Raw genomic sequence first — 22,137 nt, 5'->3', positions numbered from 1 at the left:
CCTTATACCCAACATTAGGACCAGTGACTCAGCTCTTATACCCATCATTAGGACCAGTGACTCAGCCCTTATACCCAACATTAGGACCAGTGACTCAGCCCTTATATCCATCAGGACCAGTGACTCAGCCCTTATACCCAACATCAGGACCAGTGACTCAGCCCTGATACCCAACATTAGGACCAGTGACTCAGCCCTTATACCCAACATTAGGACCAGTGACTCAGCCCTTATACCCAACATTAGGACCAGTGACTCAGCCCTTATACCCAACAGGACCAGTGACTCAGCCCTTATACCCAACATTAGGACCAGTGACTCAGCCCTTATACCCAACATCAGGACCAGTGACTCAGCCCTTATACCCAACATTAGAACCAGTGACTCAGCCCTTATACCCAACATTAGAACCAGTGACTCAGCCCTTATACCCAACATTAGAACCAGTGACTCAGCACTTATACCCAACATTAGAACCAGTGACTCAGCCCTTATACCCAACATTAGAACCAGTGACTCAGCCCTTATACCCAACATTAGGACCAGTGACTCAGCCCTTATACCCAACATTAGGACCAGTGACTCAGCCCTTATACCCAACATTAGGACCAGTGACTCAGCCCTTATACCCAACATTAGAACCAGTGACTCAGCCCTTATACCCAACATTAGAACCAGTGACTCAGACCTTATACCCAACATTAGGCCCAGTGACTCAGAACTTACACCCAACATCAGGACCAGTCACTCAGCCCTTATACCCAACATTAGGACCAGTGACTCAGCCCTTATACCCAACATTAGGACCAGTGACTCAGCCCTTATACCCAACATTAGGACCAGTGACTCAGCCCTTATACCCAACACCAGGACCAGTGACTCAGCCCTTATACCCAACATTAGGACCAGTAACTCAGCCCTTATACCCAACATTAGGACCAGTGACTCAGCCCTTATACCCAACATTAGGACCAGTGACTCAGCCCTTATACCCAACATTAGGACCAGTGACTCAGCCCTTATACCCAACATTAGGACCAGTGACTCAGCCCTTATACCCATCAGGACCAGTGACTCAGCCCTTATACCCAACATCAGGACCAGTGACTCAGCCCTTATACCCATCAGGACCAGTGACTCAGCCCTTATACCCAACAGGACCAGTGACTCAGCCCTTATACCCAACATTAGGAACAGTGACTCAGCCCTTATACCCAACATTAGGACCAGTGACTCAGCCCTTATACCCAACATCAGGACCAGTGACTCAGCCCTTATACCCAACATCAGGACCAGTGACTCAGCCCTTATACCCAACATTAGGACCAGTGACTCAGCCCTTATACCCAACATTAGGACCAGTGACTCAGCCCTTATACCCAACATCAGGACCAGTGACTCAGCCCATATACCCAACATCAGGACCAGTGACTCAGCCCTTATACCCAACATCAGGACCAGTGACTCAGCCCTTATACCCAACATTAGGACCAGTGACTCAGCCCTTATACCCAACATCAGGACCAGTGACTCAGCCCTTATACCCAACATCAGGACCAGTGACTCAGCTCTTATACCCAACATCAGGACCAGTGACTCAGCCCTTATACCCAACATTAGGACCAGTGACTCAGTCCTTATACCCAACATCAGGACCAGTGACTCATCCCTTATACCCAACATTAGGACCAGTGAATCAGCCCTTATAACCAACATCAGGACCAGTGACGCAGCCCTTATACCCAACATTAGGACCAGTGACTCAGCCCTTATACCCAACATCAGGACCAGTGACGCAGCCCTTATACCCAACATTAGGACCAGTGACTCAGCCCTTATACCCAACAATAACAGACTTTGGAGGTAAATTTTGGTTAAAATATCTTGTCTTTAAGATTTGTTTTGATGCATAACTTCAAAATTTTACGATTTTTTTTCTAATTAAAGAAAAAAAGTTTATTTTTTCTCTGACGTGTGTAAAATATAATTTACAAGTAATAAAATATTGTTAAGTACAAAATAAAGTAAGTAAAATGCTGTGTATTTTGCTCCTTGAAGGGAAGGGCTCGTGATCCAAGGCAGTGCTGCATGACCCTTGTGAGTTTACCATTTAGTTTTGATAATCTTAATCCAAGGAATTGGACTCCTCCCCCCCCCTTGGAACAACCTTAATGCCTCTCCATTCACAGGGCGATAACCTAGCCCCATTCGGGTTTAGTGCTCCCCTATGAATGTTATAATAATGCTGCAGTAATGTTCTCAGTAGCGGCCTCAAGCATCACAGCGGAAATAAATCACTTATGGGTCATCTTGGTGGGTAATTTACATGTTATTATATTATTGTGTCCACGAACAAGCGGTATTTAATCAAAAGCTGCGGCTAGGGGGGGGATCAAACCCGTGTTGTTTCAGCCCGCCTCATTGGAAGAGCGAAAATTCATGACGCCCTAACGTGTATGTGGTCCAGCGGTGTAAGGCGTCGTTAATTTTCGCTCTTCCGAGGCGGGCTAAAACAACAAGGGTTCAATGTCCTGGCTATCCGCAGTTTGTTATTGATATGTTACTATGTATGGTAATTGTCCTTATGTGTACCTGTACCTAAATAAATTCACAGCTGTCACTGTCCACCTAGCAGTAAGTAGGTACCTGGGTGTTAGTGGACTTGCGTGGGTCGCATCCTGGGGGAGCGAACACTAAAGGACTCTATGAAAAAATAAGGAAATGGTCCCCGCTAGCTCACTCAGCTCATACACTGAGGTCTGGGGGCTCAGTTCTCCATTATGGCCGGAAACATTTGGATGTGCTTCCTCAAGGCACCTACTGTCCATGTTCACCCATCAGTAAAATGGTACCTGGGTGTTAATCGACTTGTGTGAGTTGCATTCTGGGGACAAAATTGACCTAATTTGTGGGAAATGCTGTGTATAACAAGCACCTTCTATATACCAGCTAGGCCTGTATACCTTGTGCATGTACAGTGGACCCCCGGTTAACAATATTTTTTCACTCCAGAAATATGTTGAGGTGCCAGTACTGACCGAATTTGTTCCCATAAGGAATATTGTGAAGTAGATTAGTCCATTTCAGACCCCCAAACATACACATACAAACGCACTTACATAAATACACTTACATAATTGGTCGCATTGGGAGGTGATCGTTAAGCGGGGGTCCACTGTACTTGTAGAAATAGATATTATTATTATTTAAGTGAAACAAAGCTGAAGGGGGTGGGAGAGTTTCAGTGGAGGAATAAATGGGATTAGGTCAGGGGTTTCAAATAGAGTTAGAGCTAAAGAAGGAGTAGCAATAATGTTGAAGGATAAGCTATGGCAGGAAAAGAGGGACTATAAATGTATTAATTAAAGGATTATGTGGAGTAAAATAAAGATTGGATGTGAAAAGTGGGTTATAATAAGCGTGTATGCACCTGGAGAAGAGAGAAGTGTAGAGGAGAGAGAGAGATTTTTGGAAATGTTGAGTGAATGCGTGGGGAGTTTTGAATCAAGTGTGAGAGTAATGGTGGTTGGGGATTTCAATGCTAAAGTGGGTAAAAATGTTATGGAAGGAGTAGTAGGTAAATTTGGGGTGCCAGGGGTAAATGTAAATGGGGAGCCTTTAATTGAGCTATGTGTAGAAAGAAATTTGGTAATAAGTAATACATATTTTATGAAAAAGAGGATAAATAAATATACAAGGTATGATGTAGCATGTAATGAAAGTAGTTTATTAGATTATGTATTGGTGGATAAAAGGTTGATGGGTAGGCTCCAGGATGTACATGTTTATAGAGGGGCAACTGATATATCGGATCATTATTTAGTTGTAGCTACAGTTAGAGTAAGAGGTAGATGGGAAAAGAGGAAGGTGGCAACAACAAATAAGAGGGAGGTGAAAGTGTATAAACTAAGGGAGGAGGAAATTCGGGTGAGATATAAGCGTCTATTGGCAGAAAGGTGGGCTAGTGCAAAGATGAGTAGTGGGGGGGTTGAAGAGGGTTGGAATAGTTTTAAAAATGCAGTATTAGAATGTGGGGCAGAAGTTTGTGGTTATAGGAGGGTGGGGGCAGGAGGAAAGAGGAGTGATTGGTGGAATGATGAAGTAAAGGGTGTGATAAAAGAGAAAAAGGTAGCTTATGAGAGGTTTTTACAAAGCAGAAGTGTTATAAGAAGAGCAGAGTATATGGAGAGTAAAAGAAAGGTAAAGAGAGTGGTGAGAGAGTGCAAAAGGAGAGCAGATGATAGAGTGGGAGAGGCACTGTCAAGAAATTTTAATGAAAATAAGAAAAAATTTTGGAGTGAGTTAAACAAGTTAAGAAAGCCTAGGGAAAATATGGATTTGTCAGTTAAAAACAGAGTAGGGGAGTTAGTAGATGGGGAGATGGAGGTATTGGGTAGATGGCGAGAATATTTTGAGGAACTTTTAAATGTTAAGGAAGAAATAGAGGCAGTAATTTCATGCACTGGTCAGGGAGGTATACTATCTTTTAGGAGTGAAGAAGAGCAGAATGTAAGTGTGGGGGAGGTACGTGAGGCATTACGTAAAATGAAAGGGGGTAAAGCAGCTGGAACTGATGGGATCATGACAGAAATGTTAAAAGCAGGGGGGGGATATAGTGTTGGAGTGGTTGGTACTTTTGTTTAATAAATGTATGAAAGAGGGGAAGGTACCTAGGGATTGGCAGAGAGCATGTATAGTCCCTTTATATAAAGGGAAAGGGGACAAAAGAGACTGTAAAAATTATAGAGGAATAAGCTTACTGAGTATACCAGGAAAAGTGTACGGTAGGGTTATAATTGAAAGAATTAGAGGTAAGACAGAATGTAGGATTGCGGATGAGCAAGGAGGTTTTAGAGTGGGTAGGGGATGTGTAGATCAGGTGTTTACATTGAAGCATATATGTGAACAGTATTTAGATAAAGATAGGGAAGTTTTTATTGCATTTATGGATTTAGAAAAGGCATATGATAGAGTGGATAGAGGAGCAATGTGGCAGATGTTGCAAGTATATGGAATAGGTGGTAAGTTATTAAATGCTGTAAAGAGTTTTTATGAGGATAGTGAGGCTCAGGTTAGGGTGTGTAGAAGAGAGGGAGACTACTTCCCGGTAAAAGTAGGTCTTAGACAGGGATGTGTAATGTCACCATGGTTGTTTAATATATTTATAGATGGGGTTGTAAAGGAAGTAAATGCTAGGGTGTTTGGGAGAGGGGTGGGATTAAATTATGGGGAATCAAATTCAAAATGGGAATTGACACAGTTACTTTTTGCTGATGATACTGTGCTTATGGGAGATTCTAAAGAAAAATTGCAAAGGTTAGTGGATGAGTTTGGGAATGTGTGTAAAGGTAGAAAGTTGAAAGTGAACATAGAAAAGAGTAAGGTGATGAGGGTGTCAAATGATTTAGATAAAGAAAAATTGGATATCAAATTGGGGAGGAGGAGTATGGAAGAAGTGAATGTTTTCAGATACTTGGGAGTTGACGTGTCGGCGGATGGATTTATGAAGGATGAGGTTAATCATAGAATTGATGAGGGAAAAAAGGTGAGTGGTGCGTTGAGGTATATGTGGAGTCAAAAAACGTTATCTATGGAGGCAAAGAAGGGAATGTATGAAAGTATAGTAGTACCAACACTCTTATATGGGTGTGAAGCTTGGGTGGTAAATGCAGCAGCGAGGAGACGGTTGGAGGCAGTGGAGATGTCCTGTTTAAGGGCAATGTGTGGTGTAAATATTATGCAGAAAATTCGGAGTGTGGAAATTAGGAGAAGGTGTGGAGTTAATAAAAGTATTAGTCAGAGGGCAGAAGAGGGGTTTGTTGAGGTGGTTTGGTCATTTAGAGAGAATGGATCAAAGTAGAATGACATGGAAAGCATATAAATCTATAGGGGAAGGAAGGCGGGGTAGGGGTCGTCCTCGAAAGGGTTGGAGAGAGGGGGTAAAGGAGGTTTTGTGGGTAAGGGGCTTGGACTTCCAGCAAGTGTGCGTGAGCATGTTAGATAGGAGTGAATGGAGACGAATGGTACTTGGGACCTGACGATCTGTTGGAGTGTGAGCAGGGTAATATTTAGTGAAGGGATTCAGGGAAACCGGTTATTTTCATATAGTCGGACTTGAGTCCTGGAAATGGGAAGTACAATGCCTGCACTTTAAAGGAGGGGTTTGGGATATTGGCAGTTTGGAGGGATATGTTGTGTATCTTTATATGTGTATGCTTCTAGACTGTTGTATTCTGAGCACCTCTGCAAAAACAGTGATAATGTGCGAGTGTGGTGAAAGTGTTGAATGATGATGAAAGTATTTTCTTTTTGGGGATTTTCTTTCTTTTTTGGGTCCCCCTGCCTCGGTGGGAGACGGCCGACTTGTTGAAAAAAAAAAAAAAATTATTATTATTATTATTATTATTATTATTATTATTATTATTATTAGGGTATACTTGGAAGGACGTTAAAATTTAGCGATCAGAAGACTAAGTTAAAATTCATTTTTAAGCACCAGCATGCCTGAAATGCTCTGTATGTTAGTGGCTTTCTTGAGCACCTAACAATATTTTATCATATGTAAACTACATTTTGTATATTACAGAAAAGAAATGAAGTTGTATTGTGAGTGCCACATGACCATGTTGGGTTAAGTGCTTGGTTTGACTATAATAATAATAATGTATTTATAAAACTCACGTGCTTAATAATACAAGTGACAATTTTAACATCAAAAAATGTCCATATATATTTAGTCAAGAATGTAAAAATTTATTTTATCATATCGGTTTTTTTAATTCATTACAGGCTACATAACTTCAAGCTCTGCCTGTGTCAAGAAATAATGAGTTACAGCGTCCATGTCTTACATGATGGCTACTCAAGAATGGAAGATGGGATGATGAAAGCTAACTGCACCTGTACTCTTGTTAAAGGCCCAAATAATTTGATTGTTGACACCATGACAGCCTGGGATAAGGAAAAGATAATCTCAGGTACAGTACTGTTATGTGTTTGTATCTTCACCAGGTGGTAGATCAACCAGGCTGTGATGGATATGTGGGTTAGCAGGCCTCCAGCAGCAATAGCCTGGTTGACCAGGCAAGCACCAGTCACGCCTGGCCCTTGGCCAGGCTCCAGGAGTAGAAAGACTACGTTGTACCTGTACGGAGAAATAATTATTTATTTTTCATTACACGTTGGCCATTTCCCATCAAGGTCAGATTATTATTATTATTATTATTATTATTATTATTAAAGGTATGGGATAATATAACCTTAAAAGGTTCATACAGGACCTCAATGCAAATAAGTCGCTTTGACTTTTTTTGGGTTATCCTGGTGGTGTCAGCATAGTTGCTGATCCCCTTATATGTGTTGTATAGCGTATTATAGTACCATCCATGTGCTTTATATAGAAGATCCCTTAGGTCTGTGACTGTATGACATCACGGGGTACAGCTTGAGGCAGTGAGACGAGCTGCCTTGCTCTCAGTCGGCGTATAGACATCCAGGCAGTGACACGGCAGGCTGGGCTCATCCCTTCCTTACCACAGTCTGACAATATATATATCGTTACCATCCAACAAGTGTGTCTACCTTCAACCCTCGTTATCTCCTTAAGAACCCCTACGACAGTGGGTTATTTACATGATGTACGATAATTGTAGTTGTATGTACCTGTATCTTAATCAATTTAAACCTGGGGAATGAGAGGTAATTAAGTTTGATACAAAGAGAGGGAGGTAGCGCTACTTCCTTGGATCATAAGTGCCTCTCTGGTATTATCTTTGTCTTGTGATGGCCAGACAGTCATGTTAAGCACCCGGCATCTGGTTATTAACTAGATGGTTGACTGTGGTACATAGATAAGATTTCATTCGAATTTTTAACCCTGGAGGGTTAGCCACCCAGGATAACCCAAGAAAGGCAGTGCGTCATCGAGGACTGTCTGTCTTATTTTCACTGGGGTCCTCAGTCTTGTCCCCCAGGATGTGACCCACACCAGTTGACTAACACCCAGGTACCTACTTGCTGCTAGGTGAACAGGACAACAGGTGTAAGGAAATGCATCGAAATGTTTCTGCCCCGACAGGAATCGAACCCGGGCCCTCCATGTGTGAAGCGAAAGCTTTGCCAGCCAAGCCACGGGGTCACCAGTAAAGTTTTGTCCTTGGCTTCCCTGTTGAATAGAGTACAATATGTACTCATACTAATGGCAAGTTGCTGAACATTGATTTATGTCAGGTTGAGTACTTTCTTTGATTTGATTATAATAATAATTGATTTATGCCCTTGTATGGTAATACATAGAATTAAACTTAAGAGTAAATTTCGGTTCCGGTTCAGTACCTCAGTGTGTCATTATTTTTTTTTTACTACGTGTCCGTAAGTATGTAAGTTTAATTAGGTACAGGTACACATAAATACAGTTACACAAATTATCATACATTGTAACGTGTGTAAAATACCAAGGATAACCCTCAGCTTGCATACACATCTCCATACATCCACTGCTCCTGTAAGTTGTAATAATTTTTATACATGTAAACTCAATGAGCGTGTTAGATAGGAGTGAATGGAGACGAATGATACTTGGGACCTGACGATCTGTTGGAGTGTGAGCAGGGTAATATTTAGTGAAGGGATTCAGGGAAACCGGTTATTTTCATATAGTCGGACTTGAGTCCTGGAAATGGGAAGTACAATGCCTGTACTTTAAAGGAGGGGTTTGGGATATTGGCAGTTTGGAGGGATATGTTGTGTATCTTTATACGTATATGCTTCTAAACTGTTGTCTTTTGAAGTTTATAAATAAGAGTTATGCAGTATTAATCTAGATTTCAATGTGGTTCTGCTTGTAAGTCTGTAACAGAAATTATTATATTATAGTAAACTATTTAGAGTTTAATTAGGCAGGATTCATTACAACATTAAACCATTTGCAAAAATCAGATAGCGTGTTGATTTAGTAGAAAATACAGCATAGGAGGGCCCTGCTTATACAGCAGGTTAGGCTTTGGGCTACTGCTGTAAAGTGAAACATAGCCTTTTTTGGTGGTGGTGGGTTTTTTTTTTACTTACAAATGTATACAAAAGCCTCATAACATGTTTACGCTATCATATATTAAGTGAGCAACAAAACTGGGCCTGTATTCAGGAAACGTTTCGCCACACAGTGGCTTCATCAGTCCAATACAAAGAGGAAGGTGTAAGGAGAGGAGGAGAATGAGGTAATCAGTCCCTCAACCTGGAGTCGATGTGTTCAGTCCATCTATCTTGTAGAATGATGGACTGAACACATCGACTCCAGGTTGAGGGACTGATTACCTCATTCTCCTCCTCTCCTTACACCTTCCTCTCTGTATTGGACTGATGAAGCCACTGTGTGGTGAAACGTTTCCTGAATAAAGATTCCCATATGCTGCATAAGTGTCTCAATCTTCAACTTGTCGGTTTTTCAAACCATTCATCAAAACTGGGCCTAAATAATGCTTATACAGTACACATATAACTTAAAAAAAATTTCCTCCATAGCTTTTAGTGAGTGGTGAATATATTGTAGGAAGTCTGAATGAATGAAGACTGAGTAGAATTGAAAACTACTGAATTAGCAAAACACTGTGAAGTGAAGTGCCTGTGTTTAGTAATTATACCAATTTTAGTCTGACTCTTTAACTTGTAAAAAAATATAAGTACCATCTTAAAATTTAACTCTTTCATTGAATATAATAATCCTCTTTTTTTTTTTTAGGTCTTCAGTCCTATGGAATAACCTGTGATGAAATAAATTATGCGATCGGAACTCACGGACATTCCGACCATCTTGGAAACCTTAATCTGTTTACCAACGCTAAACATGTTGTTGGCTTTACAGTTTCACACAGAGACAACTTCTTCATCCATCCCTTCGAGACAGGTTTGTTCCAATTCCTTTTTATGTTAGCTACCAGTATTCTTTTTGTGTTAATTACCAGTATTCTTTTTGTGTTAACTACCAGTATTCTTTTTATGTTAACTACCAGTATTCTTTTTATGTTAACTACCAGTATTCTTTTTATGTTAACTACCAGTATTCTTTTTATGTTAACTACCTGGAGTTTACCTGGAGAGAGTTCCAGGGGTCAACGCCCCCGCGGCCCGGTCTGTGACCAGGCCTCCTGGTGGATCAGAGCCTGATCAACCAGGCTGTTGCTGCTGGCTGCATGCAAACCAACGTACGAGCCACAGCCTGGCTGATCCGGAACTGACTTTAGGTGCTTGTCCAGTGCCAGCTTGAAGACTGCCAGGGGTCTGTTGGTAATCCCCCTTATGTGTGCTGGGAGGCAGTTGAACAGTCTCGGGCCCCTGACACTTATTGTATGGTCTCTTAACGTGCTAGTGACACCCCTGCTTTTCATTGGGGGGATGGTGCATCGTCTGCCAAGTCTTTTGCTTTCGTAGTGAGTGATTTTCGTGTGCAAGTTCGGTACTAGTCCCTCTAGGATTTTCCAGGTGTATATAATCATGTATCTCTCCCGCCTGCGTTCCAGGGAATACAGGTTTAGGAACCTCAAGCGCTCCCAATAATTGAGGTGTTTTATCTCCGTTATGCGCGCCGTGAAAATTCTCTGTACATTTTCTAGGTCGGCAATTTCACCTGCCTTGAAAGGTGCTGTTAGTGTGCAGCAATATTCCAGCCTAGATAGAACAAGTGACCTGAAGAGTGTCATCATGGGCTTGGCATCCCTAGTTTTGAAGGTTCTCATTATCCATCCTGTCATTTTTCTAGCAGATGCGATTGATACAATGTTATGGTCCTTGAAGGTGAGATCCTCCGACATGATCACTCCCAGGTCTTTGACGTTGGTGTTTCGCTCTATTTTGTGGCCAGAATTTGTTTTGTACTCTGATGAAGATTTAATTTCCTCATGTTTACCATATCTGAGTAATTGAAATTTCTCATCGTTGAACTTCATATTGTTTTCTGCAGCCCACTGAAAGATTTGGTTGATGTCCGCCTGGAGCTTTTCAGTGTCTGCAATGGAAGACACTGTCATGCAGATTCGGGTGTCATCTGCAAAGGAAGACACGGTGCTGTGGCTGACATCCTTGTCTATGTCGGATATGAGGATGAGGAACAAGATGGGAGCGAGTACTGTGCCTTGTGGAACAGAGCTTTTCACCGTAGCTGCCTCGGACTTTACTCTGTTGACGACTACTCTCTGTGTTCTGTTAGTGAGGAAATTATAGATCCATCGACCGACTTTTCCTGTTATTCCTTTAGCACGCATTTTGTGCGCTATTACGCCATGGTCACACTTGTCGAAGGCTTTTGCAAAGTCTGTATATATTACATCTGCATTATTTTTGTCTTCTAGTTAGTGCATTTAGGACCTTGTCGTAGTGATCCAATAGTTGAGACAGACAGGAGCGACCTGTTCTAAACCCATGTTGCCCTGGGTTGTGTAACTGATGGGTTTCTAGATGGGTGGTGATCTTGCTTCTTAGGACCCTTTCAAAGATTTTTATGATATGGGATGTTAGTGCTATTGGTCTGTAGTTCTTTGCTGTTGCTTTACTGCCCCCTTTGTGGAGTGGGGCTATGTCTGTTGTTTTTAGTAACTGTGGGACGACCCCCGTGTCCATGCTCCCTCTCCATAGGATGGAAAAGGCTCGTGATAGGGGCTTCTTGCAGTTCTTGATGAACACAGAGTTCCATGAGTCTGGCCCTGGGGCAGAGTGCATGGGCATGTCATTTATCGCCTGTTCGAAGTCATTTGGCATCAGGATAACATCGGATAGGCTTGTGTTAATCAAATTTTGTGGCTCTCTCATAAAAAATTCATTTTGATCTTCGACTCTCAGTCTGGTTAGCGGCTTGCTAAAAACTGAGTCATATTGGGACTTGAGTAGCTCACTCATTTCCTTGCTGTCATCTGTGTAGGACCTATCTTGTTTAAGTAGGGGCCCAATACTGGACGTTGTTCTCGATTTTGATTTGGCATAGGAGAAGAAGTACTTTGGGTTTCTTTCGATTTCATTTATGGCTTTTAGTTCTTCCCGCGATTCCTGACTCCTAAAGGATTCTTTTAGCTTAAGTTCGATGCTTGCTATTTCTCTGACCAGTGTCTCCCTACGCATTTCAGATATATTGACCTCTTTTAGCCACTCTGTTATTCTTTTCCGTCGCCTGTAAAGGGAGCGCCTGTCTCTTTCTGTTTTACATCTACTCCTCCTTTTTCTTAGAGGAATAAGCCTTGTGCATACATCGAGTGCCACCGAGTTAATCTGTTCTAGGCATAAGTTGGGGTCTGTGTTGCTTAGTATATCTTCCCAGCTTATATCGGTTAGGACTTGGTTTACTTGGTCCCACTTTATGTTTTTGTTATTGAAGTTGAATTTGGTGAATGCTCCCTTGTGACTAATCTCATTATGTCGGTCTGGGGCTCCGCGCATACATGACTGAGCCTCAATTATGTTGTGATCTGAGTATATTGTTTTTGATATGGTGACATTTCTTATCAGATCATCATTGTTAGTGAAGATGAGGTCTAGTGTATTCTCCAGTCTAGTAGGCTCTATTATTTGCTGGTTTAAATTGAATTTTGTGCAGAGATTTAAAAGCTCGCGTGAGTGTGAGTTTTCATCAGAGCTGCCTCCTGGTGTTATTACTGCAACAATATTATTTGCTATATTCCTCCATTTTAGGTGCCTTAAGTTGAAATCCCCCAGGAGCAAGATGTTGGGTGCAGGAGCTGGAAGGTTTTCCAGACAGTGGTCAATTTTTAACAGCTGTTCCTGGAATTGCTGGGATGTTGCATCCGGAGGCTTGTAGACTACCACAATGACTAGGTTTTGGTTCTCAACCTTTACTGCTAAAACTTCCACTACATCATTTGAGGCATTTAGCAGTTCTGTGCAAACAAGTGACTCTGCAAAGTACAGGCCAACCCCCCCCTTTTGCCTGTTCACTCTGTCACATCTGTATAGGTTGTAACCTGGGATCCATATTTCGTTGTCCAAGTGATCCTTTATGTGGGGTCTCAGTGAAAGCCACGAACATTGCCTTTGCCTCTGCAAGCAGTCCACGGATGAAAGGTATTTTGTTGTTTGTTGCTGGCTTTAGACCCTGTATATTTGCAAAGAAGAATGTTATCGGACTGGTGGTATTGTTGGTACTGGGGGGGATTTTTTTTCCGGCATTAGTATCTGTATCTGTTGGTTTGGAGTGGAGGCCATCGACTGTGGTTCCACTCCAGGAATGACTGGATTTGGTGTACGTTTTCTGCCATTTCCTGCCAGTTTTTTTTCCTTCCTGGCACTAAAAAACCTCTCCCTCTTGAGTGGCTGTGGCTACCCAGGTTTTCCCATGGCCTGGATGTTTTGTATCTTTTTGTCCCCTTTAGATGGTATGCCTGGCAATTTAAGTTATAGCACAGTCTTTCCTGTACTGAAGAGGTACACAGTTCAGGGTGAAAAAGCTTACAGGAAGGGAGTTTGCATTTTCCTGTTGTCATATGGGCATGGCATTTTCTAGGGTGGTCATAGTTGCACGTCCCATCTGTTTTTCCAGATTTCCCATGCCAGCAGATACCGAGTGCATAGTATGTGCACAGGCTTGGTTTTCGTTTGCCTTGGGTTTCTGTGACTGTATTCCCTGTTGGTGCATGTTTCCCTGTCTTACTTCTATCCTCCCTAGCACCAACAATGGAGCTCCCACCAGTTGTTTTTGGTAATATATCCTCACTATTGCTAGTGGAGTCCTTTTGTTTGCTATTTCCTGCGGTATTTCTAGTTTGCAATATTGGTTTTATCTTATCTTTGACTACACTTGTTTCCCTACTATGGCTCCTGTCCCCTATGAGGTCATTTATGTGTATTCCTTCCTGCGTATAATTCCCGACTACCTGGACAAAATCTCCAACTTCACCATTACTGTCTCCCAGGACAGCATCTCCAGCTTCCCCATTACTGTCTCCCAGGACAGTATTCTTTTTGTGTTAACTTCCAGTATTCTTTTTCATCTAGGCAGCCTTTAAAGGGGTCTTTTGATGCTGGTAAATGGCTCTTCATGCAAAGAAGTGAGGCTATATATCTCCCGTTCCTTTTGAAAAACATGATCACCATGGCTGTAGTGCTTCCTTATGAATACAGGTATTCCTCACTTAATGACCGAGTTCCGTTCCTAAGACTAAGTCAGTAAGCGAATTGGTTGTTAAGTAACCGGTGAACTTACTACACACACACAAATCTGTAGGGTCATATATGGGGGGAAAAATGGGAAGTAATTAAGTTTGATCCATGGAATGGTTAGATACATCCAATTCCTTAGAACATGCAGCACTTCACCAGCATCAACATCCCTTCCCTCCCCCCCCTTACCTTGAAGGGTTTACTAAAGATAAAATACCTTCATTTCAGGAGAGGCATTTAAGATAGACGAGAGCGTGGAAGTGATCCCCACTCCCGGCCACACTTCCAACGATGTTAGTGTTGTGGTCAAGACTCAGCACCTCACAACAGTTATTGCAGGTTGGTCTTATTATTATTACAATCATAACTAAGCACTAAACCCACAAGGGTCATACAGTGTTGGATGTGCTAAAGATGTAATATGCTAGATCAGAGGGCGAAGAAGGGTATGCTGGAGGTAGTCAGTAGGGACAGTGAGACGTGCTAAGGATGTAATATGCTAGATCAGAGAGGGTGAAGAGTATGCTGGAAGTAGTAGGGGCAGTGAGAAGTGCTAAAGGAAAGGTGTAATAAAGTGCTAAAGGAAAGGTGTAATAAAGGTCGTCAAAAGTGGGCAGGTTGGTCTTAAAAGTTTTGAAAGTATTACATTGACGGGTGAGTGCACTTCCTGTCATGCAGTGCCAGGGAAATGGGAGGAAATCTGGTTTGATCCAAGGAATGGGAGGTTATTATTATATTTAGGTTGAAGTACTAAATCCATATTGTCACAGTACCAAAATGGAAGAGTAATTTCAGTTCCTTTAATCAAGAACCCTTCAGTAGTTATTACAGTCAGAATTAAGTACTAAACCCACAAGGGTCTTGAAGAGTATGAAATGTAAGTAATTACATGCTATCTCACAGTCAACACTTAAAAACCTTGGCTTTCTAGTATTTTTGTTTGTAATTTTTTTTTTTACAGGTGACCTTTTTGAAAGAGAGGAGGATATTACAGATCCATCACTTTGGAAATATGTTGCAGGAAGTGAGAATGCAGAATTACAGGAAAAGCACCGTAATAAGGTACTTCTTTTGGCAGATTACATTATTCCAGGCCATGGTCCTATGTTTAAGGTCACCAAAGGTATGAAAGAAGCAGCCAAAGCATCATCAATTACTGTTAAGTAATTAAAATGCTGTGAAATATTCCCATGTATATTCCTACTAAGTATTCACTGTAGAAAGATAATTCTTAGTCTCTCTGAAAAACTGCCTCACATTATCATGTCTCAGTTGTTGAAAGGATCAACTTTGCCAGTGACAGTGGAAAAACAAAGTTGGAGATGCATTGGGACCTATCCAATAAGTCTCCATTTGAATCCACACACAATTGAAACTGGACCTTCAAGCCAGAAAAATAATATAGACCAAGAGTTGGAGTTTACCCCCCATACACAAATGGATAATGTGAGGTGGTTCACAATGACTTATTTCCATAGATTTATTATATGCTTTTGAGATCAACAAAAGAAAAAACACCTTTTCATAAATGCTTTATTTACTTCACTATTTTGATACAAAATATATAATTGATATAATTACAGTTACAAGATGCACCTGTACTGACCACTCTTATAACAGACAACAATCTCTCTTCTGGGTAACCAAATTAAAACTCGTACAAGTATTTTGTCAGCAAACAATAATTGCCACAGAACATGAAACACACCAATTATGGCATGATACAAAAATAAATGTACTGCATAAAAGATGGATAAGATTTGCATGTGTCAATCACAATCCAAGCACTACCACCCAACTGTCGAGTTATATCAAAATAACTCGTCCACAGAAATGTTTACTCAGTAATAAAAAAAAAAAACTCGTTCTACATTATTAGATCTGTAATAAACTTTTGGAAGACATGATGTTTAATGATCTCTATCTAAGCGAGCTTCCCATCATATACCATACTTTTTCTTTCATTAACTGCTTTCTAATTCAACATTCATGTATTAAGTAAAAAAATAAAAAATACTATTTTTAATGATTTGTGGCAATTAACTGACTTATGTTGAATTTACTTGTACTATCATATATTAATAATTTTACTTTATAAATATAGTATTTAAGCTATTGATTATTATGCAGAAAAAATTCTTGATAAATTATCAGTAACAATATAAATTTTGTAATATTTCAAGATTTCTATTCAGTTGACTGACAGCTCTTATAAATATAATAGTAATTTTCCTATTTATTACTGCAAAAGAAATTAGAACTGTAAACTCATACACAAAGTAATTCAATGAACTATAATGCAATCACAGATAATAGAAAAATATAATAAAATTTTTCTGTTGAAATGACCTCACATGAACATGACACAACCAAAAATATCTTTGTACTTTATTTACCCCTTACCTGGGCTAACCCATCCAGAAAATGTAGGCTCAAACCAGGGTCCCTAGATAACAATCAATACAAATAAATTTGTAATATGAAGTGTCTTAAAATTATTACTAAAACCAAGATTTTTCTTGGCTCTGAGAAATAATACATTTCCCATACAACATATGAAGCATTAAGACTGAAGTATGAAATGCATTTTCTAAGAGACCAAACTGGGTATATAGAAAACATGGTTTCAATAAGATGGAATGTATTAAGCTTCTCACTACACTAAGAGATCACACAGGAATTGTATACAGTATATAATTATCCAAAGGTAAAAGCATTCTAAAACCATTTTAAATATAAAAGTATTCAATAGCCACAGGAAGTTTTGAAAAGAAAAAAGAAAAAAAAAAACTAATACATAGAATATCAATTTCTGACTTTTCTTTTCGTATCTAATGAACAACAAAATTAGAAAAATTTAACATAACATTTTACACTGTTGACATTATCTAGTCAGGCACATGGTGACGCAAAATAAATACTGTATAACAAGCTTGATACCACATATGTTTACATAGCTGAGGCTTTGTGAGTATTCTGAATACAACAGCAAACCTGTGAACTATATGGAAAAAATTTTATTGAATAAATTATTTGGGGAAACCATTCACATTACAGTGCTAACACACACCTGTTGCGACTTGAATTATATTTCTTATATTCGTGGGAAAGTGGTAAGCCCTTAGGGGTTCAGTGTCTGGGGAATGGGTATCATATGCACGCAGGCATACACAGGCGCACACAGTCATAAAACATTTTTATTAAAAACAAAGCAAACTTTAACACATGGACAATGCCATACATAATACTGCAACTGGGTATACAAAAATAACTTATTCCAATAAATAGAAAACTATTTACTGTTTGTACAAACCTTTCATTTTTAACTAAATAATGTCATAAGTAAAAGAAATCATCTAATTACACTAATACATACAAGTCACATTTGCATAAAACAACAAAAAAATGTATATACTGTATACCAAAATTCAATTGGCAATCAGATAAACTACATAAAAAAATACAGGATACATTTTTTTTTTTTTTTTCAAATTATCCTGCACATGGCCATATACCAAGGTGGACTCTCTCTGGGGTGAAAATAAGTAATTTTGGCCTTTTCTGTGGCAGTGTACTACTATCCTTTTCATACTGGAGTAAAGAATTCGCCATCTTTTTTATTTGGCCTTGCAATGTATGCTCTAATTAACGATGTCACCTACCAGCAAGCGTCACAAAACTCATCGTGAGAGTGATAGTGGTCCCACAATTGCACGGACGACAGCCGGTACATCCTTTTTAGTGAACAAAAAGTTATATTACCATTAAATTTCATAGCCACTTTCACGATATTTAGCAGAGGACAGAGAAACTGGTGTAAAGAGAGATATGGAATAACTAAATGACACTTTCCCAAGGAAATGTATTAATTTGTTATGCTATTCTACCTTCACACTACTGTATTTATAAGGAATCTAAACCCACAGGGATCATACAGGTCCTGGGGAATGGAAGGTAAACAGGTTTGATTCAAGGAAGGCATAGGTAGTTTCAATTTCTTGGCTCAAGAACCCTTCTCCAGCATGTAGACACCCTCCTTGAGAGGGTCTCCATCCAAAATACTAGAGAGCCCAAAGTAAGCCAAGAGTGGCACCCCAGGAATGTTGCACATGTACCTGTCAATGAGCTACAGTGAAGTCCCTGACTATGATGCCCACCATTTTCAATGAGGATAATCTTTCTTGCCATCGCTAACATGGCAGTAAACAAGGTAAGCTAAACAATACTATATTAAATCTGGTCAATCAACAAGATGTCAATAAATGGTTAACAAAACTGACAGCTTGATAAATGAGACACTTGTGTAACATTTGGGTATCCTATTCTGGAAATGTTTTGCCAGCCAGTGGATTCATCAGTCCAGTGCAGAGAAAGGTGGAAGTTGAGAAGACTGAGGTAATCAGTCCCTCAACCTGGAGTTTAGGGACTGATTACCTCAGTCTCTTCCTCAACTTCCACTTTCCTCTGCATTCGACTGATAAAGACACTGGTGGGCAAAATGTTGCCAGAATAAAAAATACCCGAATGCTACACAAATGTCTCGCTGATCAATCAACAGATGAATAAGAACAAATCAAAATAATGAATGAGTACAGCACTGGAATTCATTTGTAATCTGTAGTGTTCAACTAAATTTCTGTAAAACCAGAGTAGAGCATCCTCAATTATTATTTCAGCTAATAATATACAAGTTAGCTTTGGCTGCGAGTTTAAATGCTGCTGACAACAATGGCTAAACTTGTTTGCTATAATAAACATGGAATTAGTTGTATATGAAATAATTCTCTACCATGTAGATGAATGGTTCAGAGAACCGACACGTTGATAAATTAGACACGTGCAACTCTTGGGTATCTTTATTGAGGAAACATGTGTCTAATTTATCAACATGTCAGTTCTCTGAACCATTCATCTACAAACCTGTCAGACACTGCAACTTCTTGGGATCTTAATACTTGGGAATTCTTCACTTGCCTAATTCTTGGGCACGACCTACTTCCACATTGAACAAATGTGACACCACCTATAACTGCTGCACCTCTCCTGCCAACGATTTATAAGCTCCTTCTTCGCACATATGCTGTATTCTATTCAAGATTGATGGACTGAACACATCGACTCAAGGTTGAGGGACTGATTACCTCATTCTCCTCCTGTTCTTCAAGATTCTCCTTTGTATGGACTGATGAAGCCACTGTGTGGCGAAACATTTCCTCAATAAAGATACCCAAGAGTTGCACAGGTGTTTAATTTATCAATTCTCTACCATACTGATCTCACCAGCAGTAACCAAATATATAAAAAAAATATAAATAAGCACAATGAAAAATAAAAGTATTGACTATTCACTTCTATAAATATTTACAGTTAATTAGTGCTTGCACTTTTACTTTTGCACTCATTACTACAAATTTAATTAGACAATAAATATTCTGAGCTCAGGCACACAAAATACCATCTCAGTTCAAGTATTCAGCTTAGTAATATGCAAGAACTTAATCTAATGTCAGAATGTATATTACAATCAAAACTAAGCGTAAACCCATATGGGTCTGTCAGAGCACAACTTTGTAAGGATGTAGCAACTTAACAAATTGTGAAATATTTTATGTATTATACAGCTTTATTTTGCAATACATTGTATGCTTCAACTTAGCTATCAATATAAAAAAGTGTAAAAAATTCTTGATATAAAAATACTTGACCCCAAGAATACATTTACTGTATACAGAATCTATGAAGTGAACCATTGTTATCTATTAGCAAAATTAAGGTTAACAATTGTAGGCACATCTATAGTTGTTGGATGCTGCTCTGGGTTGTGTAATATACTGAAGGAGCTTTGGTTATATTTACAAGACAAGACATTAGATACTTCACCACAGACCCACGTGCAAGTTAATCATCACAACGACACAAAGTTAGGAACTGCAAGTGTTCTTGGGAAATAGCAAGAATAGCTCACATTATGCTTTCGAAACATTCTCTCCAGTGAATTTTATACCAGAAAAATGTAGGATGTGTTATGGTATTTAAAATATTCTTTAATAAAAAAATCTAATTATTAGTGCATGCATGCGTTCCCTTCTCCTTCAGTGACCACTTTCAAGATGGCGACACACATACTAACCCAGACTCTACCTCCTTCCCCACACCCAACTGATGAGCAAAATGCTGTAGTAGTACAAAGGAAAAAAAAATGCAGTGTATGATAAAAGAAAGTAAGCTGTAGATGGACATTCAAACAAGAGTGATGAGCTGAAGAAACAAATAGCTTAAGTAACTCCAGACAGCATAGTTATCACAGAGGCAAAGCTGAGCTATATAATAGTAGATATCATATTTCAGCTGCCTTATCAAGTGATAAGGAGACAGGGAAGGCAACGTTAAAATTTTCTGATTTGTTGTGCAGCATTTATTTTTTAACACATCAGCCATTTCCCACCAAGACAGGGTGACCCCAAAAAATCATAAGACAGTGATAGTGAAAGTGTTTGCCAGAGGGGTACTCGTACTACAGTCAAGAACTACAAAAATTCCCACCCTTCCTAAATGACACTCCCCCCCCCTTTAAAAAAAAAAATCAGTGAACACCATTCCTAAACATCCTGATGCAGGAAGCTCCTGACTTATAAACTCGCTGAGTTCCTGATATTTCAACTTACAAACGAGTTGTTTGTAAAGAAAACAACATAAAGGATGGATATGTTTCAGTCCTGTTGGTATTACAGCAGATGTAAAACCTTAACTGGTTTGTACGTGCTGCCTGTAAGTGAGGATATAGTTAACCGAGAAATTCTGTATAGGTCATCACCCTATAATAGCCTCTATAGAAAGTATCTTGAACACGTCACTTTAAGTGAAAGAGTAAGGCCACTTAATGCTCTTGACAAAAAAAAAAATAATTTGCAAGACTCTACTAAGCACAGAATTCCACAAGTGATTTAGCCACATGTTACTTCCAACATTGTTATGGAAAAGTAGCAAGTATTTGCCATATATAAAATTACAACTCGTAAAATTAGTAACCACTATTTGAGATTGTATCGTATTGTTTCCCAAAGACACGCAGTACTGTATTTTGTGGAAAAAAAAAAAAAAAACTGAAGGTACTGTACCTACATACTTGTGTTCAATAGTTACAGAAGAAACCAGGTCTTTGTCTTTCTACTTTTAAAACATGACATGTATAACCTTCATTTAATACAAGATACAAGCAAGACCCATGAAAGCTTGAAACTATTTCAGGCTTCCCCTCTGTGAAAGATTGAAATACACAATATACAGTTAAATAAGGTTTTTGTTTAGTTATCTTGGGCTAAAATATATTTTGCTCTTCAGGCACATTTTTTCCTGAACTATTCAACCTACTTAATGTACAGTAATTTCATTACTTCCCTATTCAAAGATGAACATTTTAAATTATTTTATACTGTAATTCAGTCTTAAACAGCTAGAATAAAATTTTTTACAGTACATTACACTAAATACTGCCAAGCAGCCCACATAGTCAATATTTTACGACTATGATAAAAGTTTTTAAAGAAAAATGCTGTATGAATCTCCCAGGACAATGCCAGAGTACACCCGTTTTACGAGCACAGTACAACGCAAGGTAGATACCAAACAAGTACAGAATGCTAACAACTCCCCCAACTCTGCCATTACAATTACTAGCAGTAAACTCCACAGTTACAAACGTAAATGTACACTTAACTGTGCACCTGAAAAAAAAGAGTACAAACTTGTTTCAATGCATTCTTTCTCATTGAACACTTATTGTAATCTCCACCAAAACTACTCATCTCTGTGCTTCATTATTCTGCACTGTTAATACTTACCTACCTTACAGGATGAAACACTTATTAGCCTCTATGTTGCAAGAAGGCTCTTAAAAGATTCTAAACGGCCACCAGTTTTCTCACTCTTGCCAGTGATGAGCATTCTTGTCTTAGACAAATTATTGTTTGTGCTTCACAT

At 39.4% G+C, this 22,137-nt stretch overlaps 2 protein-coding genes across 9 annotated transcripts in view; one reads left to right on the top strand and one right to left on the bottom strand.

The window, feature by feature from the left end:
• The window catches only part of LOC128697188 (metallo-beta-lactamase domain-containing protein 1), a 27,644-nt gene extending 11,518 nt beyond the window's left edge, over nucleotides 1-16,126 (top strand). Inside the window, exons 1-6 of one of the 4 annotated variants that reach the window (XM_070104043.1) lie at nucleotides 1,808-1,863; nucleotides 2,059-2,097; nucleotides 6,790-6,977; nucleotides 9,737-9,901; nucleotides 14,386-14,496; nucleotides 15,119-16,126. In XM_070104043.1, the coding sequence (XP_069960144.1) occupies nucleotides 6,827-6,977; nucleotides 9,737-9,901; nucleotides 14,386-14,496; nucleotides 15,119-15,324 (633 nt within the window). In that variant the 5' untranslated portion in view covers nucleotides 1,808-1,863; nucleotides 2,059-2,097; nucleotides 6,790-6,826 and the 3' untranslated portion in view covers nucleotides 15,325-16,126. Of the gene's footprint in view, nucleotides 1-1,712; nucleotides 1,864-2,003; nucleotides 2,025-2,058; nucleotides 2,098-6,789; nucleotides 6,978-9,736; nucleotides 9,902-14,385; nucleotides 14,497-15,118 lie in introns of those variants that run through there. The other 3 variants (XM_053788738.2, XM_053788740.2, XM_053788736.2) reach the window with 3 other exon arrangements.
• LOC128697187 (uncharacterized) overlaps nucleotides 15,677-22,137 on the bottom strand; it is a 37,306-nt gene continuing 30,845 nt past the window's right edge. For 3 of the 5 annotated variants that reach the window (XM_053788733.2, XM_053788734.2, XM_053788732.2), the window contains exon 9: nucleotides 15,677-22,137. The gene's annotated coding sequence lies outside the window, so the exon portion shown is untranslated. The other 2 variants (XR_008408264.2, XR_008408265.2) reach the window with 2 other exon arrangements.

The sequence above is a fragment of the Cherax quadricarinatus genome, chromosome 89 (genome assembly GCF_038502225.1).
Source record: "Cherax quadricarinatus isolate ZL_2023a chromosome 89, ASM3850222v1, whole genome shotgun sequence".
Taxonomy (NCBI): Eukaryota; Metazoa; Arthropoda; class Malacostraca; order Decapoda; family Parastacidae; genus Cherax; species Cherax quadricarinatus.
Note: the sequence above shows the minus strand (reverse complement) of the source record. Positions and strands in the feature narration are given on the sequence as shown.